Source organism: Lonchura striata, chromosome 3 (assembly GCF_050655825.1).
Source record: "Lonchura striata isolate lonStrDom1 chromosome 3, ASM5065582v1, whole genome shotgun sequence".
Classification (NCBI taxonomy): domain Eukaryota; kingdom Metazoa; phylum Chordata; class Aves; order Passeriformes; family Estrildidae; genus Lonchura; species Lonchura striata.
In genome coordinates this window covers 29,346,094-29,360,819 of record NC_140705.1, presented here as the reverse complement: position 1 = coordinate 29,360,819, position 14,726 = coordinate 29,346,094, and the positions used below count along the sequence as shown (strand labels likewise).

General features: G+C 36.9%; 1 protein-coding gene across 11 annotated transcripts in view; it reads right to left on the bottom strand.

The window, feature by feature from the left end:
* The window catches only part of SMAP1 (small ArfGAP 1), a 91,287-nt gene that overhangs the window by 40,813 nt on the left and 35,748 nt on the right, over nt 1–14,726 (bottom strand). For 7 of the 11 annotated variants that reach the window (XM_085576395.1, XM_085576396.1, XM_077782349.2 and 4 more), the window contains one exon: nt 3,302–3,382. In XM_085576395.1, the coding sequence (XP_085432521.1) occupies nt 3,302–3,382 (81 nt within the window). Of the gene's footprint in view, nt 1–3,301; nt 3,383–7,168; nt 7,244–14,726 lie in introns of all 11 variants that reach the window. The other 4 variants (XM_085576393.1, XM_085576394.1, XM_031504418.3 and 1 more) reach the window with 1 other exon arrangement.

Below are 14,726 nucleotides of genomic sequence, written 5' to 3'. Positions count from 1 at the left end.
ACAGAGTTAAGCAAGTATCATTGCTACTCACTATTCTGCAGTAGATCTCTCTGATCTTGAGGAAAATCTACACTGCATCTGAAGTTTCCAATGTGAATGCTCACAAAAAAATATTTCCCCTGAAACCCACTTGAAGCACATGATGATTCTTTACTGAAAAGCAATTTCAGTAAGAAAACTCACTATTATTAAATAAGGTAAAAGATGATGGTCTTTGTTTATCAAAGCATGATAATAAACAAAGTATCTTTTGTGCCATAATTGCCTGACACATAAATGTAATATTGGGATTGTAAGCTCACTATATCAATGTTAGAAGCCTTCAGTAATATTTGAAAATGCAAAAGAAATCATGCTAGACATTTAGCTTGCTAAAAGCTAAGGATCAGTTAGTGACAGAACCTAGTTAGTGACAAGAGAAAGACTCTCAAATGGATTTAGGAGCAAATTAGTCAGCTCTATGAAGCAGAGATGAGAACATGAAAATTGAATGTGAACATTCTAAATTTTTAGGATGCATAATCTTGTTTTAAGAGCTAAGAAATTTAATCTCAACAAAAGATAAAATCAAAGCTAAAATTTTAGCCTGGAGAAGAGGAGGCTAAGAGGTGACCTTACTGCTCTCTACAGCTTCCTGAAGGGAGGTTGTAGACAGATGGGGGTTGGTCTCTTTTACTGGGCAGCAACTGACAGAACAAGAGGACACAGTCTCAAGCTACATCAGGGAAGGTACAGGTTGGATATTAGGAAAAAAAAAAATTCACCAAAAGAATAATAAAGTACTGGAATTGTCTTCCCAGAGAGGTGGTAGCATCTCTGGGTGTGTTTAAAAAAAGACTGAACACGGCATTTGGTGCTATAGTCTAGTTGAGGTGTTAGGGCATAGGTTGGACTTGATCTTAGAGGTCTCTTCCAACCTCATTATTCTGTGATTCTGTCAAGTCACTAGGAACTGAAGACTTGTAGGAGTACATGACACTTAAGATTAGATCTGAAGTTTTCTCTAGATTCATCTTTTTACCAGTTTAAGACCTCAACGTTTTCCATCTTTAAGGATTCTTCTGTAGGATAGCTAAAACACTGCTTGAATTACCTTAATCTAAAAGAGGTCTCAGAATTGTGACAAAACTGCCAACTGCTTGCTCACATATTTTCAAATCATTAATTTCCCAAGACTGGAATAACTTGACTGGAGATAAACCATGTCTGTAGTAAAGGCAACCAGTGACTTTAAATATGAAGTGTGCAGACTTCTCATATTGTTTTTTCCTCCATGGAAAAATAACCATCTGCTCCTTGATGTGGCCGCTGAAAACATGATAAATACTATGGTCAAGATACCTGCACTCTCCTGCTTATTCAGGAGGCAATATTGAAAAGATCCTATATCCAGTCTCTTCCTGGATGTGAAGTGTATCATTATTACTAAAATACTAATGTTTATCAGCTCCCTAACACAGAATTACACTGCAAAAGCGGCAATGTATTATTCCATGCATGAAAATAAAACCTTTGTTTTCTACCTCACCAAGGACCAGCAGAAATAAATATATGATACAGCTCTCTTTCATTCAGATTACAGAAAGCAACTAGACTTTTAAAATTTATAAAGTTTATGGTCTGAAAGCAGTTTATTTTGAATGAATGATCCTTTAAAAGCCCAAGCTTGAAGAATGTCTTAAATTAAAAAGATGGCACACAGATGAGTTCCATTTGAGCAGTCAATGCTGACACATTAATAATGAAATAAAATATGCTGCAGTACTTCAAACATTTTACAGCTGGTACAGCAGCACAGTTCTCTAACATGGATATATTTACCAAATTCCAAATTTTGTAGTACAAACATTTAAAATCAAAATACTTATTTTTATTTGACTAATCATTAACTGGTAACCTAATGACATTTCAAATGTAAACCTAATCAGTAGCATTAGAATTGGTCTTTTATTTCAAGTAGTAGGATAATCCCCCAGCTGTAACTATACTCTGCTGTCACTTCCCCTCACTTAACCAAATATTCACAGCCACGTAACAAAGTTTCACCTTACAAAGTGAAACCCTCTCTCCCACTCCAAAGGTAGATCTTTGGGCTCTAGAAAGTTAACATTTCCAAACTACAGCTATATTATTATAAGGACCAAAATAAAACATTTAACTTGGCTGGACACCCCCATAAAGCTTCAGTAATCAACAATTCTACTATATTTATTGTCATCCATAAACTTACTTTAGCCTCATACCATATCAGTAACAACAGCTCAGTGAAGCGTCACACATTGTCATAATAAAATTTGCTTCTGCACTAACTCATTCCATATCTTGCTTTCTAATTGAGGAAAAATGATATTTGTATTGGGGATGTTTTTTTTTCCCCCTCCAAGTATGCATGTATATATTTTTGTATCTTGTTTTATTATGTAAAATGAAAAAAATGTCTATTTGAAAAGTGAATTAGAAATACATCTGCAATCACAGTCTGTGAACACGCAACATTTTTCATAATTGTAACACAGCACTATCGGGGAATAAACTGACAGATGGAGACTCCAATGCATTCTGCAGACTACACTTCAGACCTGAACATATTACTGGATTCACAAGACCAGACAGACATCTTTATTAAAAGAAATTAATATATTTGATACTAAAAGGACCCATTTCATTTTTGTTTAATATTAACTCTCTGCAGAAGTGCACATGAAATTTCAATTGTATCTACATTGCTAAGGCTGCTCTTTATGCTTTAACATAGCTATGGAAAGAAGCACCTTAAGTTGTTTGCTTGTCATGTTTTGTGACATGATCTTAGTTGCAAATTTTCAAGTTACTTAGTTACTAATTAAATTCTATAGATTTTACATTTATGTTTAAAATGGATTAATTTATCAAAGACAGTTTTAGATGATAATACAGGCCTCGATAAACTGACAATTTTCTGTGCAAGAATAGCAGTGGTCCATGACCCTGAGGCTTTAACTCAGCTGGTCAGAGCACAGTGCCACCAATACCAAGGTTGGGGGTTCAATCCACATACAGGCTGTGCCATTAGTTAGATTTATGGTCTGAGCCTAAACTTTAATAAAGCTTAATCCATTTCCCTCTTCTCCTAAACACATTCTTCACTGTATGGCCAACCAAACTTTGTATGCAAGCAACAGCACAAGCAAACAATTTATGTGGATTAACCAGATTACAGCTCATATACACATGCACACACATTATTTCCCCCCAAATCTCTGAACATATCTAATACTATGTGCCATTTTTAAATAACTGGAAAAAAAGAAACTCTTATTACCTTTTCTGCTGTTAACTGTTTTGTTGGTTTTTCTGATTCTCTCTCTCTCTTTTTATCTTCTTTCTTTTTTTCTTTTTCCTTCTGCAAAAAGAAAAATCATTTTGCTAGTACCCAATCTGCAAACGTACTGAATGTCTACAGCCATACAAACTATAAACAGAGATCTTCAGTTACTCCCTTTTAAATCAGAGTTTCTGCTTTTATCTGCCCTCCTTCCAGAAGTGACTCATTTTGCTCAAGTACTAACACTAAAAATACTGTGACTTTTAGATTAAATTCAAGAAATTCACTTTTTCACCTGCTCATCTGCTTTTCTGCTTAATAAGCAGAAGGAAAAGAGAACCAGTATTGATTCTCCTAAGCTAAGCTAAAGAGAAAAAAATCATCTACAAGTGTAAGCATCTCTGTTAACTCTGATAGCATCTGTCATTGAGGATGTCAGCTGCTTTAATCAAAGAACTAGACTAAGGTAAATTGCACGCTGCTTTCTGCAGAAAGGTACTAATTTTTAAAAGCTAATCTAGTAGTACTAAAAAATACTCCTGAATGTAAAAAAAGTTGCCGTGGGCCATTTGACAGGCCAATTGAGTCACGAGACATTATGTGATTCCAGAAAGTGAATATCTAAAGATCCCTTTACTTTGAATGCATCATAATGACATTACAGAAATTTTTTCACTTTCATTTTTAATGAATAAATGTGCCAAATTACTGACTTATCTGACTGAAGCACCTTAAAGAATAACATGAAGAAGATGGAGAATTTTTAGGTTAGCAATTGCTTCGAAAAAATTTTATAGCGTGCTATCTACTTAATATTGTTCTAACACTCAGATGAAGGTTTTGTGATTTTTGGTTGTTTTTGTTTGTTTAGGGTTATTTTTTTGGAGGTGACCAGGCAGAGTGTGATCCAAGTAACACATTCTTCAAAACTTCCAGTAATCCATTTTCAAACCTTCCACCATATTTGCCAGATGGATTGGGGCTACTCAAGTCCCAACTAACCCATGTGAATTATTTCATCAGGCATTAACCTGAACACTCAGCTCCTGGCAAATCAGACTACCACACCAAGCACCTGCTTACAAGCCATGCAAAGCAATGACCACAGTCACGAAACCCCAACAGGGAAATTTGGAAGATCTGTTTTGATGAAAAGAAACAGAGACCAACTTTCACTGAATAAAAGAACACAAAAATGAACACAGTGGTCCAAACTTGCCTTGTCAATTCTGTATCTCACCTGTGGTATTGCAAAGTGTTCCAGATATGTTTGTATGACAGGGACAAGTATAGAGCAGTATTTTATTTTGACCTCAGACAATAACCCAAGACTTGCAGTCTTATTTAACTGGGATTACAAATGCATAGCCTCGCCTTTCAATGAAGCTCAGCCTTTCTTCCATTACTTTTTCACTGACCCTAGTACCAACCTGCATTCTAATATCCACACAAATTATACTGTCAGAGCAACAACTTTTCAATGTCTTTCATTTTCTGTTCCCATATCCCATTCAAACCTTCTCAAGTTGAATAATTTAAATAAATATAAATAAATATAATCTCTTCTCCCATGGAAACTTAAGACAACTACATCAAAGGAAGTGTGACCAGCAGGTCAAGGGACATGATTCTCCTCCTCTACTCTGTTCTCACAGACCCTTTCTCTGCAGTTGGGGCCCCCAACATCAGAAGGACATGGGCCCAACTGCAGCCCAGAGAAGGGCCACAAAAATGACTGGAGGCTGGAGCACCTCTCTCTGAAGACATGCTGAGAAAATTTGGCTTGTATGAGTCTGGAGAAGAAAGAAGACTCTGGGGACACCTTATAGAAGTCTTCCTATAGTAGCACCTAAGGGGGGCTTCAGAAACAACAGGTAAGGACTCTATCAGGACAGTGACAGGAAAAGGGGAGAATGGCTTTAAACTGAAAGAGAGCAGGTTTAGATTAGGTACTAGGAAGATGTTTTTTAATGTGAGGATGGTGAGGCACTGGAACAGATTGCCCAGGGAGGCTGTGGATCCCCTATCCCTGGAAGTGCTCAGTATCAGGTTGGATGGGGTTTTGAGAAACCTGGTTTACTGGATAGTGCCCCTGTTCACAGCAGGGGATTAGAACTACATGATCTTTAAGGACCTTTCCAACTCAAACCATTCTATGACTCTACAATGCTATGATTTTATTCCTTTCCTCCCAGGAAAGGTTGTTTGAAGTGTCATGTAGGTACTCTTTAATCACAGTACCTTAAATTTTCTTGAATCTGTTTAAGGAAAAGCAGAGTTAAAGTTTTTGCATTTTTTTCAGTATGTCCTGATTTCCAGTTTGACTTCAACATTTTTTAAATTATGTTTTGTCAAAGAAATCTCACTTCTGGAGTAAAAAGTATCTGGAAACATTTATTTTTCAAGGATTCAAGAAGAAGGAGGGTTTGCAGCTAGTTTCAAATGGCAAACACTCAGTAAAGGTGACCAAATATAAATATATGCCTCTTGTTGCCCTTAGCTAATCTCTGAAAGCTTAATAGTGAATATATTAAGACTTAAAATAAACTGTTCTCCTATGTTTCTACCTCTACACCTCACAGAGTCTACAGAAACAGTCTTGATTCCCAGCAACTTTATTTTCATTTATTTAATTTTCACTGTGGACTTGAAAACTCGCAAGTCCTCCATCTTCACACTTCCTGATTTCAATATTCAAACTTTCTGCCTCAGTTCCATTAGATAAAAATGAATTCAGACTAAATAAACACATTTCTCAGATGTTGCATTCATGCCAGAACTTCAAATCAAATGCTTTGTTACTTGCAAAAGCAGTCAAAAAGCACTATGAAGATAATAAAATTAAATTGACTATATACTGATCTTAAATTCCAAGCAAAGATTATAAATTTTTTTCCAAGTTTCATTTCTAATAACATGGCATACTAGTTACACAGAAGAACTTTCAAATATGAATGCACCAACAGAGGTAGATAAGAAAGTAAAAGCAAGTTCATTCTTAGTGGCTGCTGCTACTCCTGGTACAACTTAAAACACATGACAAATTCAACAAGGCTCGTGGCCTTAGTCCATGACACTGACACTTAAATTTTAATTAATGTTTAAATATAGCTGAACTAAAATAATTTATAATTCTGTTCATTTTTCTGCATTTAGAAAGAAAAGGCTTGGTTTATGTTCACATCTTAAATTATTTCATATATTGTACAGTCTCAATTTAGAGTGAAGTATCTAAAAGAAGCTAACACTGGATATTCACATTCTAAATATGCATTTCATTATTGTTGCAAATTGAGACATTTACTGAAAGTTGATATAAATGATGCCTCATCTACTACTTGCTGGTCTGTTATGATTTTCAAAGACAGTCAATGTGTTAGCACACACACATATCCCAGCCAGAAGAGATATTAAAACCAGTATGAGTCAAATTAATTCTATATTCATCTCCAAGGACAATTAACAAAATGGCTGGAACAATACTGATAATTTAGAATCTGGAACAAGTAAGTAATACCAAAAAAGATATCAGAAATTCTTTCTGATGAGACAGGACAGTATCACTCACACTCATGAGCTGGGAATTAAGGGGTTTTCCACAGTTTTGTGACACTAAATCAGAAGAGAACCAGAATTTTGACATATAAACCCCAAGAAGTAACAACCACACACATACTTTTCTGTTGTAGCGGGTCTTCTAATTTAGCTAATTTAGTCCAAGACAAAAGGAGAAATGTATTTCAACTGTGTGAAGTATTAACAGCAATTCAAACTCTCAAGTTACCTCAGTGAAATACTTTATAGAGATGCAAACATTTGTGCAATGCAGTAACCTGATAAGTGTTACACCCAAAACCAATATACCTCTGCTTTGCTCTTCTCAGCAGCAGCTTGCAGAGAAGGAGAAGATGCCAAAGGCTGAGCAGCATCAGATGATATCTGTACAAAACAGAGGAAAGAAATGAAAAAGAAAATAAGCAAGAACAGCTGGGAAGGGAGGCAGGACAGGCCGCTAAGAGACATGATTTTCATTCTTTCTTTTTCTCAATAGTATTGATGGTAGTGGTTACATGACATAGAAGAAACATAAAGAGGAGACAAAGGGTTTGTTGTTTTTTTTTTCTCCTGAGTACAGTATTTAAGGAAGCCTGAAAAGGTAGGAAAGTGTGACTTAAAATGAAATTCACTAGGACAGAATATAAGAAAATGAACCTGGATAAGATCATATCAAAGGCCTAAGAAAAATAATTAGGTTTCACCCATTGTTCAATTTTTATACAGTGTAACTACTGAAATATTAATGTCCTGAAGCATTAAGACAGACTGTCCCAGAGGAGCGAGAGAGAAGAGAGTGCCTTTGTTCTTATTCAATGCAACAGAATACTTTTATTAAGAGGAATGCTAAATACCTCTGAAAGTTATACATTAATTAAAGTTCTAATTAACTCTTCTCTAAGAGCATTCCAAGTACATAAAGAGCTTAGGGTTAATATAAAACCACTTCTCAGCAGCAGGTTGAAGATTCTCAGAGAAGTGACACTTCTTTTCTAGGGATTGGTATGTAGAATTGCTATTAACACTACTGGACTTCCAAACTCTCCAAAAGGTGTAAGTTAACTATGCTACAGATACAGTTTCCTTAAAAGAATAGGATTTCTCTAAAGGCATTTTATACATCTTCCTATCCAATTTTTTTATGCATAGCTGATTACTGTAATGGAAACATTATCTTTCTGTTTCCATTATTATAAAAACACAGCTGAAATACATTTTCCAAATATGCAGAAGATCTTCAGAGCTATAAGGCTGACACTTCTACACTATTTTGTATCACCTCTATTATCTAGAAGGAAAATTTAGAAAGAAATGAAGCTATAACAGAGTAGGCCGTTATGTTGGACCAAAATAAGCACTTCAAATGACATGTTTTCATTTAGTTAAAAAAAAAGTAGCTCGCAATAAATGGAAACTGAAAGCTGATAAAAAACCCCATATTTTGTGTCTAAATACCCTATATTTCTTACAGAAAATCCTACCAGTTTCTTTATTATACAGCTGGAATATTGATAGAATTTATATATTTAGTATTTTTACTAAACCAAAAACTATGTCTATGCTGGAAGGTGGTGCAGAGCTGCAGGAAAGATATTTAAAAGGTTTAATTTTAAAACCAAATTTTACCTACAGAAATATGAAACATAATTCTCATTTTTAAATTTACTGTTTTAAAATCCTCAGGTTACTAGCAGAGTTGTGGATACACCTCCTGCAATAATCCAGTTTCACAAACAGTAGCATTCTGTTGCTATAGGAACATTGGGATCCTGTTTATTCTGACTGCACCACATTGTAACCAAATAATGCCTGAAAAATTATTAGATAACTACACAATATACTGAACTATGTACTCCAACATCATGCTTCTGAATTTTCAATTAGATAAAAATGTGTAAAATTCTGATAATGAATCATCATCTTTCAAGCTGCTAACAAATGGGATTTTTAGTTTGGGTTTGGAGTTTCTTCATTCTTTTGTATACTTCAGATTTTAGGAGAATTTAAGCTTGATAGCTCTCACAGATGAACAGCTGGTAACAGCTAGTTGCCACACAGAACACACAAGGCAGAAATTCATCTGAGTTAGGTGGAAAATCAGCACTGTAGGTGTTTTGTCAATTTTCACCCTCTCATAATAGTTCTTAATCTTCATATCCTCTTCATAATATAAAGGATTATCTAACCTAGAAGAAGGTAATTCTATGAAAGCCTGAAAGTAATTATTATAGTTTTGCCAATCAAGTAATGGAATCATAGAACTAATGAAGAAGCATCGTGCAAGCTGTCAGACAGAGCTGTGAGATGGAGTGAAAAGCATTTGCTGTCTAGCCTGGGATATGGAACAAGATGTACAAGCTGAGAAATGCCCAAGCATAATGTTTAAAGACAACCAGCATCACTACAACCACTTCAGGCAAAAAAGAGCACTTGAAAGCACTCTTCACACACACAAATATTCAACTAAGCCAGAGAACAAAGGACATATATCTGGACCTAATCTTTAAAAGAAAACAAATTACAATGTATAAAGAACCAATTAAGTTTATATAATGAAAGCAACAGTACAAGGTTGAGCTGCTCAACAGCTTTATCACCATTGCATCGATGTTGAATTTTTTATCTATCAGGCTGCAACAGGTAAGGAAAGCTGAATGAAAAAATCAAATCAAACCGAGTGGCTAGACAAAGCTAAACATGTAAATACTGTCTACCTAGAATTTTGCAAAGACTTTGACATCATTTTCCAGAGCATTCTCCTGGAGGAACTTGCTGCTCATGGCTTAGACAGGTGCACTATTCTCCGGGTACACATGGGCTGGGTGGCCGGGCCCAGAGAGCAGAGGTGAACGGAGTCACAACCAAAGACTGGCCGATCACTAGTGGGGTTCCCCAAGGTTTAGTATTGAGGCCAGTCCTGTTTAATATCTTTCTTTATGCAGGATCTAGATGAGGGAATGGAATACATCATCATTCAGTTTACAGATGTCACCAAGCTGGGCAGGAGTGTTGATCTGCTGAAGGACAGGAAGGCTCCACAGAGGGATCTGGACAGGCTGGAGCAATGGCCCAAGGCCAACCATACATGGTTCAACATTGTGAATTTCCAGGTCTTGCACTTGGGACTCTTTGAGATGAGTGACTGGCAAATTTCCCTGGGGGAAAAAGATCTGGCAATGCTGGTTGACACACATCTAAATTTCTCCATGAAAATCCAAACAGCAATTTTCAACCCTAATCCAGAATCCAAGTGAAAAAGCACACTCTGATCTACTCTGACAGGATGTTTGCATATGCTCTGAAAAGCAGTCAACTAAAGACTTCTTTGATTATTGGCACCTTAAAGTATCAAATAGTGACCTCTGTAACTAATAATAAATACTGCCAGAAAAAGAACAAAATTGGGTGATTGTGTGCATTACCAATGTACTGCAGAATGACAACTAGCATATGAATACATAATTTTAACTTTTAACTTGGGAGTAGTTATAACTTTTGATTAAGAAATTCAGAATTGCCTGAAACAAAGAATGATGGCAAGGAGCTGTCTCAAGTTTTCACATTTCTCTTTTTTCTACAAAATTTTGATCATATTTCGGACCAGAAGGCTTACAGTAATTTATTTTTTATCAATTCTTGAATCTCCTTCCATTGTTTGTGCTTTAGGACTCCTTTTTAGAAAGAGGTTGCAGCAAAAATAACCATTTTACACAATGAAATTCAATACTCTCTTTAAAGCATCTGGTACCTTTAGTGCTGAGCAAGAAATGACATACACATGCAACAGTACTGTAAGATTTCCGTTTCACCTGTGCTCAGTGAGAAACCCTTTGGTGCATAAAAAATGTAAGATCAGAAAAGAAAGAATCTGCAGATTTACAGTGTTAGTTACAGTTCCCAGCCCCTTTTACATGTAAATGTGTTACCTGTCCCCATTTTCCTCCCTAAAACACTTTTGTATTATCTGTTATTATTTAGTGGTGGCACTACCCAAATACGCGCTAAGGTAACAGTTTGTGTAAAAGCAACAATACAAACAGTAGTTGGCCCAATGTCTTGGTGTACTCTGTTGACCAGACTACTATTCCAAGTAAAAAAAAGTAAGCTTTAAACAAGAACTAAATGAAGTTACCAGAAAACATAACACACAAAAACTAAAAATTATTTTACTTTAATTTAGTTTGTACTGACATGTTTTTGATGCTACGCAACAGTCACACAAACACTACCGGTCACTAACGTGCAAGTACTTCATACAGTTTTCACCTGCTGTTATCTAGTTTTTCCAAAATCCAGCATTGATGTAATGCATGTCATAATTCAGCCTTTTATTAAAAAATATTCAAGTTGAAGCTTTATACGTCTACACTAAGCTTCTATTTAAATATGAAATGCAGGCTGCTATCACACAGAAGATTCAAGACATTAAAGAATTAGTATGTTATCAAACCACTCAGGAAGTCCACAGCTGAACCAAATACAAAAGTGCCCTCGAGTGGCCAGTTTACACACACACAATATGCAGGGAATTAGCCTAAATGAAGAGGACTATTCTGCTTTCATTTGACAGGTTATAAATTTAGCTGCTACATATGTTTTTCTTATTTCAGCAGACTTTTGACTTTATTACTATGTATCAGCAAATGTTGACAATACTAAAATCAGTAATTTATCCTACAGCAGTAGCAATTATAGACTGCTATTAGATGGATATAAACACACAAACCAATTGCTTGACATTTTTATAAAGAGGTCTATTCTTGGAATACGGAAAGGAGTAAAAGAATACTAATGTACTATTAGTACATTACCTATGAATTCTTGGAAGTTAAGGCTAGCTGGCAAGGCATTTTTCTAAATTACTAAAATGTCTCCCTATGCTGGTTTTGGTTGGGGTAGAATTAATTTTTTACACAGTGGCTAGTACAGGGCTGTGCTTTAGATTTGTGCTGAACGCAGGGTTGATTAACTATAGAGATGCTATTGTTATTGCTGAGCAGGGCTTACACAGAGCCAAGGCCTTTTCTGCTTTTCGTACTGCCAGGCTGGCGAGGAAGTTGGGGCTGTATGAGAGGCTGGAAGTGGACACAGCCTGGACAGGTGTCACACTACGACACGAAGTAATGCACACATTCAAGAGGGATCAAAAGAGGAAAGAAAAAAGAAAAGAGGAAGTTTATTTTCTGACTTCACAATATATAGAATTCCAAAAGTGACAGTGGATTGGAGGATGAAATTGCTACCTCTCCAACCACTGGTCAAACCAACAGTCCATCAATTCTCTCCTCCCACAAAGAAGAATGCAAAACAATCATTATTTACATGAACAGTGGAAGAAAACTCCGGTAGAAATATGTAAACATCAGAAGGCATAGGAAACTTTTAGAAGAACTTTAAAATGTTCAAAAGAACAGGGCAACAGACAGGTGACGCAAACTGACCTAAGGGATATTCCATATCACAAGATTTCATGCTCAGTATATAAAGTGTGAGGAAGGAGGAGGAAGGGGGACATTCAGAGTGATGCCATTTGCTGCCAAGTCACCAATACACAAGGCAGCTGAACGCCTGCCTGCTGCTGGGAAGCAGTGAATTAATTCTTTATTTTGCTTTGCTTGTGTGCATGGCTTTTGTTTTATTATTAACCTGTCTTTATCTCAACCCACAAGTTTTCTGGCTTTTACCCTTTGCAATTCTCGTCCCAATCCTGCTGGTGGCAGAGTGAGCAAGCAGCTGTGTAGCCCTTGGTTGCTGACTGGGGTGAAACCACAACACTCCCCTATTCTGTCCAGCTGTAACACTGGACACCTATAACAGAGATCCAGAATCCTGTGTTTCACAAAACAGAGCAGTGGTTGGCTATGAAAGAAGCCAGTACTGCTCTTATGTCAATATTGTGAACACACTCAGCACTCCTCCATCTCTTCAGAGTTACCATCCTAATTACAGGAATTGATGATGCTTATGCATAAGCCAGTTGTAGTTCTGAACATGTGGAGAGCTATAGATATTTGTAATATTTACATCAAACACAGACACAATTATACACTGTTCTGGGAAATACAGATATATTTAATAGACTTGAGAAAAACATATTTTTCACAACTCTAATCCAGACCATCCGCACCTATTGTTGGCCACTTTTTTTTTTAGCTTATTTTCTCCTTTCAATAACCACCTCTCTGAGATATTACAGTGAGTCACCATGGCTTAGTTAAATGCTGACACTGGATAAACAAAACAGATGCTTTTAATCTCTTACTGAATTGCCCTCCATGTCTCCTGTCCAGCCTAACCAGTGTTTTCTGCATTTGTTCCAGTGAAAATTGTCTTTAGCGAGAATTTCCCTGCACTTCAGAACAACACCTTCTTTTCCCCTAAGTGGCTTGCTGTGCTGCTGCATGCAAGATCATTTACATTTTCATGATCCATGTTAAACTGGCAAGGTAGTCACTAGAGATTTCATCTTTGGCAAAGTTTTGTTTACTTGGACATAGCAACTTGTAGCTATGTGGTCCAGCTGTGTGAAGTACTTATGGAAGTGAGGAAAACAAGACTCTGAGTGTGGGAGCTACTGGGAATGCAACTGGCTTACTGAAAATCCAGTCTGGCTTCTCCATCTCCTTCATTTATTCCACCGCTTGGCAAAGTGCTGCTGAAGGGCTGCCACTTGTGGTACACCCAGGCACTGATACTGGGGCAAACACAATTTAACTTCTTCAGTAATAAGCCATGCAGTGGTGCAGAGTACAGGTTTGCCAAGGGTACAAACAGGAGGAATGGTTCATGCACTAATATAGGTGTACTGCCATTCCGGGCACCACTAACAGGATGGGCCATCAGGAGTCAACTGATGTTCAAAGGAAAGAGCCAAGTCTTGCACCATAAGGTGGTGCAGTAACTTCATGCACCAGTATGGGTTCAGTATCAAGTGGATGGAAAGCAGATTTGCGGAAAAAGACCTGGAGGTCCTGGTGGACAAGCTGGACGTGAGCTTGCCACCACGGCCAATTCTGGGCTCACAGGTACGGGAGAGACAAGGGCACAATGAAGCAAGGCATCAAAGACACACTAAGATGATTAAAGGACTGGAGCACCTTTCAGGCTTAGTGAGTTCAGATTGTTTAGTCTGGAGGAAAGAAAAACGGAGGGTGGGGAATGAGCAGGTAACAAAGACTAAACCAGACAGACTGTTGCCTGTAACATTCAGAAACAGGACCAAGAGGCACTGAACATACACTGAAACACAAGAAATTCCACTGAAACATAAGAATAAATTTCTTTCATTTTTTTACTCTGGAGGTGGTTGAATACTGGAACAGGCTGCCCAGAGAGGTCTTGGAGTCTCCAGCCCTGGAGACATTCAAAACTCAATTTTATATGAGACTCAGCAACCTGTTCTAGATGACTCTTACTTGGAGCAGGATGATGTCCAAGGGCTGCTTCCAACTTTGCTATTCTGATATTCTGCAAATCTATAATTTAACCCATTCTAACAAAACGATCTTGAAAATAATTTCCCTATCCCTGCCTTCAAGTCATAATTCTTGCAGGGAATTTCAGTGCCCTCTATTGATGCCTATCTTGATTAGCATATTTTAAAAACACTTCCTATCATTGATTCCAAAGTTTTTCATAGACCACAAAAAACCCCAGTAGGTTTACTGCACTTTTGGGAGAGGTAACTGGCAACCATTTCCTCCACAATAATGACTGAATGCTTCTGAATGCTGGCTACTATAAACCAAAGTGCTCATGTGACCTTTCACATCCAAATTTGCATTTCTTAAGATGCCTTTTAGTGCAGTATAAATGTATTACAGATTTAATCTCCTTTAAGATAACTTTTTGGTAAGTGTGTCATCAC